Source organism: Rattus norvegicus, chromosome 3, assembly GCF_036323735.1.
Source record: "Rattus norvegicus strain BN/NHsdMcwi chromosome 3, GRCr8, whole genome shotgun sequence".
NCBI classification, from domain to species: domain Eukaryota; kingdom Metazoa; phylum Chordata; class Mammalia; order Rodentia; family Muridae; genus Rattus; species Rattus norvegicus.
In genome coordinates this window covers 35,970,887-35,981,768 of record NC_086021.1, presented here as the reverse complement: position 1 = coordinate 35,981,768, position 10,882 = coordinate 35,970,887, and the positions used below count along the sequence as shown (strand labels likewise).

Genomic DNA, 10,882 nt, shown 5'->3' with positions numbered 1-10,882 from the left:
CAGAGAAGGCGGGTGCAGAGCTTCACTAGGACGCTCGGAAACCCGGCGTGACCTACCTTCTCCAAGCCCATTGGTTGATGAGAATGATGACTGACAGGGAGGCGTGGTCACGCTGTCGCGAGGCGGGAGCGACGGGTGGAGTTAACGACGAAAGCTGCGCGCGCAGCCATGACCCCTCACAGCCACCTATCGGAGGGAGGGGCGGGACAGCTTTAGCTTGGTGCGTGCGCAGCCGGACGTGAGGCAGTTGGTGGTCTCCATCGTCGATTTCTGGTTACCTGAAAAGCAGCCGTTTAACCCCAATCCTGGACCCTTCAGAGTTTAAGCCCACCCCGCTCCGGGTGCCCCGGACCTTAGGGTTCAGGAGGTGGGTGACGAGCGCGCCGCGCTTCATTTCACAGCCCTTTCCCTACTCTTCACTCCTTCCCCCAGACTCCTCACCAGGCCTCTCCATAACCAGTTCTCCACACATTCTCCTCCCTACCTTGCGCACCCTGACCTCAAAGCCCCATCCCCCATCCCGATATCTCGGGTAATGCCCCGGAGTCTGGGTCCGGGCCCAACCCTTTCCCGCTGCGGCTCCCGCACCCCTTTGGTAACCCCATTCTCATCAGCCCTTTCCTCGGGTTCCTCCCCAGGGGTGAGTCAGAATTCAGCCGAATTTACCATGGGGGCTACCGATCGCCGGTGAGTATATCAGCCCCACCCCCTCCCTCTGCATCCCCACCCATCGCCTCCCTCTTCCTGAGCCTTCCGCTGCCAAGCCTACTTCTTTCCTAATTCCACTCCTTTTCCTCTCTCAGATGTGAGGTCCTACCCTCCCATTCCTAGCTGCCCGATGCCTACGCTTCTCCGACCGCTCCTGCCTCCCTCTTCCTGAGCCTTCCGCCGCCAAGCCTAGTTCTTTCCTAATTCCACTCCTTTTCCTCTCTCAGATGTGAGGTCCTACCCTCCCATTCCTAGCTGCCCGATGCCTACGCTTCTCCGACCGCTCCTGCCCGCAGTTTTGTCCCCTGACCCAGCCTGCCACCAGACCTGCATGGCTTCTCAGTAAAGGGATCTGCCTTTAGGCTGTCCACTCCCTAAGCTACTCTTTTTTTGGGGGGGCACCCCCAAAACTCAGTTCATTTCTCATCCCTCAAAGATGGATTTTTAAAGTACTCTTTTTGATGAAATCATGATTCACTCCTTTTTAGTAACTCCTTTTGTTCTTTATAACCCTATCCCCTTTGAGACAGTTGTTAAAACCAAAGATGGGAGGAGAAAGACCACCAACCCAAATCTTCATTGAATCTTTAATTGAAGTCAATTAGAGCAAACAATTGATTAAAGCAAGCTATTTTATTCGTGTACATAGCCCCTAGGGTAGGACTTGTGAGATCAGCCTCAGATGTGAGGAAAACAAGGCTTTTAGAAAAAAAGCTCAGGGGTAGGGGGTATCCAAATGGGGATTTGGTGGGGCTACAGGGGCAGAACTGTAAGCATACAGGTTAGTCCAAACGAACTCCTCAAAGAGGTGGTTGTAAGTTGGGCAGAATAAGGTAGTCCTAACAGCAGGTAGTCAGTGGATCAGAGGTGGTCCTTTTGGAACAAATGTAGGGTTGGAAGATGGTTATAAACAACTTTCTGGAACAAAGACTTGATTGCCATTCCTGGAGCAGGCAGTGCAGAACCATTTGTAGTTAAGGTTACAGGTGGGCATAGCCCAATCCTTGAGAACCAGAGGTTTAACCAGAAACAGGATTGAGTCTAGACTGTATTTACTAAAATGGCCTTGAACCCCCAGATGGAGACGTGCTGCTCCCATATTCAGTCTGTATTCAAGGATGCCCTTGTAGTCTCATTATGTAGCCCACACTAGTTGAATACTCTTCATCTTCCTACCTTAGCAACTCAAATGCTAGAGAGCAGGATAAATTATGGAGACTTAAAGAGAGAAAAAAAAAAAAAAGCACAGTGAGCAAGTTAGTAGTGGTGCAAAGTTTTTAATCCCAGCACACAGGGGGCAGAGGCAGGGGGAATCTCTTCCTGCCTGGTGTACAAAGAACAGAAACCCTGTCTTGAAAAAAACAAAACAAAGATAGCACCTTGATTTTAGAATCAGGCATCCCAGCACAATATTTGCTGTGGATGTTACCAACATAAAAACAGTATTCTTTTTTAAATTACTATTACTTTGTTTTCTTTTTTTTTTTTTTTTTTTTTTTTTTTTTTGGAGCTGGGGACCAAACCCAGGGCCTTGCGCTTGCTGGGCAAGCGCTCTACCACTGAGCTAAATCCCCAACCCCTACTTTGTTTTATTGAGTCAAGACTATCCTTGAATTCAGTTGTGCTTGCCTTAGCTTCCCAGTATTGAGATCAAAGGTCTTGGCTTTTTTTTTTTTTTTTATAATTTAAAATTACATTTTAAAATGTACTTGTTTGTGGGCACTAGAAAGTCACAGAGTACATATGGAGGTCAAAGAACAGCTTTCAAGAGAGGTTCTTCTACAGTATGAGTCTAGGAATTGAACTCAGGCCATTAAACTTGGCACCAGCCAAATTGTTTTTTGTCTCCAATAATTTAAAAGAAATTTTAAATATTGGGGGAAATATTTTTGAATAGGAATTGTTAAGGTAGTCATAAGCCAGACTTAAGGCCAGACCGGGGATCGAGCCTCACTCTCACCCAGGAGTTTTCTAGGAATCTCGTAAGGCATTAATTGTTTACAGTAAGAATAGAACCTGATTTTCTGCGTCCTTGAGACTGAGGATTCTAATTATTTGTTGTAGACCTGTCAGGCAGGTAATCAGGAACTTTGTAATTACTTTAAAGTTGCTTGGCAAACCTTTGACTTCAGAAGTCTATATGTGACTGCAGTTTAGACATGAGTCCTGGTCAGGAGTGGTGTCACTTGCTTTTAATACCTGGGGCTCTTGGAAGGCTGAGGCAGGAGCAGGTGAATTTCAGTAAGTTTGAAACTAACCCGGTCTATGTAGTGAGTTCCAAAGATAGCCAGGGCTACATAGTAAGTGCCTCCCTAAAAAAATCTGAAAAAATACAAATTCAAGTCTCCTTTGGAAGCTCGCTCACTCACTCAAATGTGTCTCAGTTGCCTTTATTTTCTTTCTTTTTTTTTTTTTTTTCTTTTTGGTTCTTTTTTTCGGAGCTGGGGACCGAACCCAGGGACTTGCGCTTCCTAGGCAAGCGCTGTACCACTGAGCTAAATCCCCAACCCCTCAGTTGCCTTTTCTTAAAACTCCTTAAATCTAGTAAGAATGCACTTTAATGAACCCCACGTTTTCCTCATCTGGGTTCTGAAATCCCCCCCTCAGCCCCAAGCTAAGGTTTTGAGATTTCCTGAGTAGCAGGTCCCATGCTTATTGCTGCTGGCCGGGGCTAACACCCACTCACCCTTTGAAGCTTAGCTTTGTCAAGAAGCTTTACCCTCTACTTCTGGCTCTAGTAATTCTAGACACTTCCTTAACACATTGTTCAAAGTTTTCTTTTAGACTTATAATTAGTTGTTGGGTGTTTCATTTATGACTATTGTTTACTGTGCCCAACTACTGTCAGAGGCCCTGTGGTGTCAGCAGTGGGCAAACACATTCTGTCTCCTTGGAATTTACCAAGATAACAGTGGTGTGAACATAAAAATGAACTGAACAAGTCAGGTTGACAAGAAGTGAGGCAAAACACTGGAATAGATTGGAAAGAGAGCTCTGTGGGGAAAGTGCTTGCCATGAACAGACCCACACACATTCACTGGAATCTGTGTAAAAACTGGATGCAGAAACACAAACGTGTAATCCTAGCATTAAGGCAGAGACAGCATCCCCCAGGTCCTGCTGGCCAGCAGCCTAGCGAAGTCGATGAGCTCTGAGTTCAGAGAGGGGGTGGACAGTGAGTGGAGGAGACACTAGCCGTAGTTAAGAGTATGATCTTGTAGAGAACCTGAGCTCAGTTTCCAGCACCCGTACCAGCTGGCTCGAAACCTCCCAAGAATTCCAGCTTCGGGGGGTTATAATGCTTTTGACCTCCACAGGCATCTGCACTCAGGTGCACATACCCCCTACAAACACATAATTAAAAATACTTAATAATACAAAAGGTTTTAACTTAGGTTCATAAGTGGTTTTGCTTATGGGGGGAGACTACTCTTGTGCACATATGTGTACCATTTGCATGCCGGGTGCCTAGAGATCAAAAGGTCTAACCACCTGGCACTGGAGTTACAAGTGGTTTGTGAACCCCACATGGCACGTGCGGCAGAGGGGTGGGGGGTTCCCTTATTTCTGCTAGTCATGGTGACATGTCCTTTAATCCTAGCACTCTGCAGGCAGAGATATATATGTCTTTGGGTTAGAGGCCACCCTGGTCTGTACAGTGAGTTACAGGCCAACCAGAGCTGCCACATAGTGAGACCTCCCCCACCAACCTTTTGGGTATCCCTCTCTCCTTTTTTTTATTTTTGGGGGACAGGAGGTACAATGGCAGTGCTTCTCAACCAGTGACTCGTGATCCCTTTGTGGGTAGGACACCCTATCAGGTAGTTATGATTCATAACTAACAATTACAGTTACGAAATTTCAATGAGTTTTATGGTTGGGGTCAACACAATGTGAGGTATTTAATTAAAGGGTTGCAGCATTAGGAAGGTTGAGAAGCACTGCATTGTGGTCTGAGTGCGGAAGTCAGGATGACTTGAAGGAGTTGTTTCTTCTACCATGTGGGCTCTAGGGAAACTCAGCTCTGTTAGGTTTGCCTGTAGATACCTTTACCTGCTAAGCCCTTTCCATATCCCTTCATACCTGCCCTCTGCCCTTGCAAACTCCCCTGCCAAAGAAAAAGAGAAATATCCTTGTGGAAGCTGTGGTGTGTCACAGTGTGTCCCACAGTATACCCTTTTCGTGCTCATTTCCTTGCTTGCAAATGTTCATTACAATGAGTCATTGGTCTGGTTCAAGGCCTCTGGCTTCCACTACACTATCAATACTGGATCCTCACTGGGACTCCGGTTGGAAATACTGTGTCATGGAGATCCTACGACTTTAGATCTGCAGGACTAGCCCTTCATGTGCTTCAGCAGTTCACTGTTAGGGTAGATATTGAATAGACCACCTTAAAGCCCTGGATCTGGACCTTGTTATCAGAGCAGGTCAGTCTGCCAGCTTTCCCACACCCTCACCACCAGGGGGGAGCTCTCCAGCACTGTCCAGCCAGCTAACCCAGTGTTGCAGCAGGTGAGGGGCAGGACTGGCTCACCCATGCCCATGCCTGCAAGGCCAGCTCGATTGTGCTGTCCAAGTCCTGCTTTTCTTTTGTGCCTTTGAAGGACAGGATCAGCTCTCAGACTGGAACAATTTTGAGGAGCCGGTTCTCTACCAGGGTTCTGAGGATCAAACTTAAGGTTGTCAGGATTACAAGGCAAGTGATCTAACCAGCTGAGCGCCTTGCAGCCCTGCCCTTCTCTTTGGTTCTCTATGGCTTATGTGTCTTCTGAATACAGGGGCCCAGCTGGATGTCTTCTCCTAGGGCTCCTGCCAGTGCTGGCAGATAGTGCTCACTCATAATTAAGTAACTGATGACAAGCCAGAGGCCTAAGAACAGGAACCACAGTTTCCTGTGTGTTTTCTTCCTGAGGAAAAGCTGAACTCTGGCTGCCAGCCTTTACACCAGTGCTTCTCAACCTCCCAGTGCTGTGACCTTTAATACAGCTCTTCAGATTGTGCTGACCCCAACCATAATTGTCTCGATGCTACTTCAGAACTGTGATTTTGCTGCTGGTCTGTGACCCCTGTGGGGATCAGGATCCACAGCTTGAGAGCTACTCTCTACAGGCTCAGTGGCAAAAGGGCAAAGATGGTTTGCCTTAGGGGGTCTGGTGAGATTCTAAATTCAGTGACTTGCAGACTTGGAGTTGAACTACAGGCCAAGCTGCTTAGGATCAGGTTTAATTGGGAAGAGAAATCCAAGTAACTGCCATGGTGGATCTGCCGTCTCTCTCCAGCCTCCAAGATGGCTGATCTTCAGCCATACGTTTCATGTAGAGAGAGGCCAGCGTTAGGCATGCTCTCCTGGGAAAGATAGTCCTCAGACATTGACCCGTCACTTCTGGTGACATTGCCACTACCCCAGCCATCTTAGGGCCACACCTGACTCCAAGGAGAGTTGAGAAATAAATGGTGTTCAGAGGGCAGGGCCTTATTACCCAGCTGAGACAGGGATGGCTGCTGAGAGAGATTCATAGCTCTGATCTGTAATGTTCAGCAACGACCATTCCCCATGATTGATGAGGGTGAGGAAGTCACCGAGGAGACCTTGAATTCTGACATTCAGAAACTGAAGGAGAAGCAGGACATGCTGGACAAGGAGATCTCCCAGTTAATAGCCGAGTAAGTATTTTGTTTCCTGAGATTCTCCTGGACCCCAGGCTGACCTTCAAACTTGCTATATAGCTGATGATACTGAGCTGTTCCTCCTAGTGAGTGGTTACGGGCATGGGCAGCCACTCTAGTTTCTGTGCAAGTCTGTCTGCCTGCCTGCCTGTCTGTCTGTCTGTCTATCTCTATCTATCTATCTATCTATCTATCTATCTATCTATCTATCTATCTATCTATTATATACAAATACAATGTAGCTATCTTCAGACACACCAGAAGAGGGCATTGAATCCCATTACAGATGGCTGTGAGCCACCATGTGGTTGCTGGGATTTGAACTCAGGACCTCTAGAAGAGTCAGTGCTTTTAACCACTGAGCCATCTCTCCAGCCCAAAAGTATGGTGCTCTACTGATTGAGCTATCCAGGCTCGTGCTGAGTAAGTCTTATTGCCACCCTAGTGCGGTTGAGATAACTTTGAGGTAATTGTGGAATCCTTGCCTCATGCATAAAGCCCTGGGTTCCATCCCATTGCAAGAAAACCAAAGGGCAATGGAACTCTAGCAGAGTGCTTACCTGTTGTTCATAAGGCCTTGGGTGTGATCCCAAGTCACATACAAGCACTCTCAACTTTTGTTACTTGTGCCTAGTAACAAAAAACTCACTATACTAGATTGCCATAGGAAAGATTCTAAGTTGTACTGAGTATCTTTGCAACCATTCTAGAAGTCAGGTTGGGACAAATCTAGAAGCAGGGTCTGTGGGAAGCTGTGCAAAGTTAAAGCAATGTCCATTCAGAATTCCAGGCACTGCTCACCACCATGGGTCCTTTCAACATGGAGTTTCAGCACCTAGGAGAACCTAGCTTCGTTCACCACAATTCCTGAGCTCCCTTTATACTCCTTACTCTAACCTCAGCAGAGGCTGAGTTGTACTGAAATATATATTTCACATAACAGAATCTGCCTGGTGACTTAATATAGTAACCATAAATCCCTCCTTTAAGGGGACAAGTTTACTAGGAATGAGGGAATAGGCAGATACACTTCCCATTATAAATGTCAGGAAAGCAGGTTCCATTCTGTGATCCCTGTCCTCAAATGCTAGCACCTAGTAGGACTATAGTGAATATTTGTTAAATTGATAATGAATAGATGTCTCAGCACCTGCCACCTAATCGGGGGACCTTACCAGCTGACCTGATCATATTCATTCTTCATTGTCCTTCCCAGGGGCTATCGTGTGATTGAGCTGGAGCAGCACATCTCCCTCCTCCATGAGTACAATGACATCAAGGATGTGTCGCAGATGCTGCTGGGCAAACTGGGTAGGTCTCGAATCGGAAGGGATCGCCTCCTCCCTACCTCCCTTCCTCCCTCGGAGTGTTGGATTTTACTCTTTGTCCCCCTAACTTGCCAACTGTCCCACTCCTGTCAGCTACCCCAGCCCCTCTTCTCACCAGCCTCTGCTCCCCTGAGTGACCAGCAAAGCAGGCATGTAGCTCTTGCTTTACTTAGTTCCCAGGATCTTAAGCACAGATCCCACTTGGGAGGAATTTTGAACAGGACTTACCCACCTGCCTGGCTGCAGGAATGGTCCCTATTCTCCCATGGCATGCAGAGACATTGAGGAACCATGGCTACCTCTAATGACTGACTTGCTTAAGGGGCAGCAAGGGACCATAGCAGCTCCTTATAATATGCAGTGGGATTTAGTTCCTCCTCTAGCGAAATCCAGAGTCTTGAACCGAGGCAGATGCCTGTGTGTTTGACCAGAACAGCTTGTCAGGGAAATCAGGCCGTTTTGGGTACGATGTGTAGAAGCTGTATGTAAGCTCCACAGCGCTTTCTACTGGCTCAGTGGCAAACCCTGGTGTTCTGCAGCCAGGAGAATGTGTAGAGCTGCCCTGTTGACCAGCTCTGAATTTTAACACTTGTTACAGAGATCCCATAGCCCAGAGGAACCCAGGTTCACAGCAGAGGGGGAGTCACGTCATTGGGAATGGGTCCCAGAGAAGGGAGCAGAAACTAGGAGGGAAGTGCGAGTGGCTAAAAGGAAGGATCAAAGCCAAAAAAGGTTGTGGCCAGGTGGTGTGGTGGATTGAGGCAGGAGGATCATAAGTTCAAGACCAGCCTGTGTTCTTTAGTGAGCCCCAGTCACAGCAGCTCTGGGTCACCTGACCTGGAGCATGTGTCCTATCAGTTTCCCGACTTTTCAGTGGATGCTTACTGGGCATCTACTCCACCAGGTACTCGAGGTGCTGGAATGGGGTGAAACATGTAGGTTGGGTTTTAGTGTTGATAGGACAGACCATCTGTGTCTACTATCAGATGAACAGAAATGCTAGTGTGTTAAGTTCTGTGAAGGAAACAGCAGAGGTGGGAATACTGAAGTCTGAAGATGGTGGCAGGAGAGAAGATAGATATGTCTTAGGTAGAGCAGCATGAGGAGCAGGGTCACACAGAGGCCATGCTGAAATGCTTGGTTGGTATGGTTAGCCAGGCCAAGCCCACAGAAACAAGGCTTGACTGGAGAAGCAGAGAGATTGTAAGTGGTAAGGTGTGAATCTGGGCCCTGTCGGCGGTCAGGACAGTGCCTTAGTTTGGACTTTGTTTAATAGTCTCCTCTGGATAGTAATCCATCGTTCCTTTCTTTCAGCTGTGACTCGAGGTGTTACCACCAAGGAGTTATATCCGGATTTTGATCTAAACCCAAATGACTGAGCAGCTTCTCGGAGATCTTCATCTGCAGTCCACAGGGACAGGAGGATGAAGGCATAGAGGCAGAGAGCCCAGACAGTATGTTCATATGATTTCCAGATTTAAAAAATGCTAAAAGCCCTCCAGAGTTTGGAGTGGGTCCTAGAGAAGAGGGGTCTTGGGAGGGGTGGGTATTGTCAGTGCTAGGATTTCTAAACATTTTGTGAGTGGATGTGTGGTTGTCCCTTTTGTTAATAAATCTATGAGCAATCTGGATGGCTCTGATCCTTGTCTCTACTAACCTGCCTGTCGTGCCTGCCTATGGTCACCTCAGCCTACACCTGCTGGCTCACACAGCTGTTAGTCATGAGAACTCTTTAAGATTTATTTATGTATGTGAGGATGCTGTAGCTATCTATCTTTAGACACACTAGAAGAGGGCATCAGATCCCATTACAGATGGTTGTGAGCCACTGTGGCTGCTGGGAATTGAACTCAGGACCTCTGGAAGAGCAGTCAGGGCTTTTAACCACTGAGTCATCTCTCCAGCCCCCCATGAGAATTCTTATTGCTGTCCCATTGAACCTAAGAAAGGCAGGTAACTTGCCCAGGGTCATAGCAAGTGTGGCAGGGATTTGAACCTAAGATGTTGCTTTGCAGTGCTACCTTTCTGAGTTGAGAAGGAACAGGTCAAAGTTGGGAGTGAGGAATGACAGCATTATTAATTTACAAATTTGACCATGGTGATTATGAGTGAAATTCATGAGGCTGGAGACATGGCTCATGGTGAACTTGCTGTATTTGATTCGCAGAACCCACTTAAAGGTAGAGAGTCTACTTTGTAAAGTCTCGATTCTTTTTTTTTTTTCTCTTTTAAGATTTGTTTTATGTAAGTACATATGTTTAAACACACCAGAAGAGGCCATCGGATCCCCATTACAGATGGTTGTGAGCCACCATGTGGTTGCTGGGATTGAACTCAAGGCCCATGGAAGAGCAGCCAGTGCTCTTCTCTCCAGCCCTCAATAATACTGTTTTTTTGGGACAGGGTTTCTCTATGTAGGCCTGGCTGTCCTGGAACTTGCTCTTTAGATCAAGTTGACCTTAAATGCCTCTGCCTCCTGAGTGCTGGTATTAAAAGGAGTACACCACCACCTAGCTCATGTCCATTCTAAAGAGGAAAGAAATTAATAGTTTTGTTCAGCTTTCTCAAAAGAATCTCTGCTTTGCAAGTTGATGTTCAGAATCCTGTCCTGGTCTGTGACTGGCAGGTGAGGGTTAAGTCTGCTGTCCTTTGCTCATTGCTCACAGATCCCAGACAGCTCACCTGTTAAGAGCGCTGACTTTTCCAGAATACCTCTGTTCAGTTCCTAGCAACAACATAGTAGCTTCTGTTGGGGCCTGGGTGTAAGCCTTGCACTGACCACCCTGACACCATTCTTAAATATCTAGTGAAAGTTTATTCAACGATTTCAGACTGAGCTATCAGGGCCACAGGAAGGAAAACCTAATTGTGACACCTGTCTGGCCTCAGGGCAGACTTTTTATATAAAAAACCAGGTTGATTGGTCTTCAGTGTGGTATAGAAAAGGTGGTAGGTGGTGTTAGCCAAAAATGTTAGCATAGAAGTAGCATTGTTCCCCCAGGGCCATACTTTCTTGAGGAACAGCAAGCTTAATGCTCGATGATTTTGCAGCTAAAGAGTCTTCTTTCCAAAACTGAGGTGGCTGAATGTAATTTAGCAAGGTCTTTCTCCACCTATTCACTCAACAGCCTGAAATTCTGTCCCCCTTAACTAGATATGTTTTGAGGAACCACCGG

At 46.9% G+C, this 10,882-nt stretch overlaps 1 protein-coding gene across 2 annotated transcripts; it reads left to right on the top strand.

Moving 5' to 3' along the window:
• The first annotated feature begins 110 nt into the window (after positions 1 to 110).
• On the top strand, positions 111 to 9,333 carry Swi5 (SWI5 homologous recombination repair protein). 2 transcript variants are annotated; one of them, XM_063284351.1, is made up of 6 exons: positions 111 to 367; positions 639 to 687; positions 5,316 to 5,407; positions 6,251 to 6,375; positions 7,595 to 7,689; positions 9,021 to 9,333. In XM_063284351.1, the coding sequence occupies exons 4-6, from the start codon at positions 6,266 to 6,268 to the stop codon at positions 9,083 to 9,085; spliced, it is 270 nt and encodes an 89-aa protein (XP_063140421.1). In that variant the 5' UTR covers positions 111 to 367; positions 639 to 687; positions 5,316 to 5,407; positions 6,251 to 6,265; the 3' UTR covers positions 9,086 to 9,333. The 2 variants fall into 2 exon arrangements, with proteins under 2 accessions (XP_063140421.1, NP_001233590.1); NM_001246661.1 differs by lacking the exon at positions 5,316 to 5,407 and having other exon boundaries at positions 265 to 367.
• The last annotated feature ends 1,549 nt before the right edge of the window (positions 9,334 to 10,882 follow it).

Bases quoted from the DNA above. Each gene is read 5' to 3' on its own strand.
- Swi5 (XM_063284351.1), top strand. From the start codon at position 6,266: ATGATTGATGAGGGTGAGGAAGTCACCGAGGAGACCTTGAATTCTGAC. The intron at 6,376-7,594 runs GTAAGTATTTTG...TGTCCTTCCCAG, and splicing joins ATCTCCCAGTTAATAGCCGA to GGGCTATCGTGTGATTGAGC. The intron at 7,690-9,020 runs GTAGGTCTCGAA...CCTTTCTTTCAG, and splicing joins GATGCTGCTGGGCAAACTGG to CTGTGACTCGAGGTGTTACC.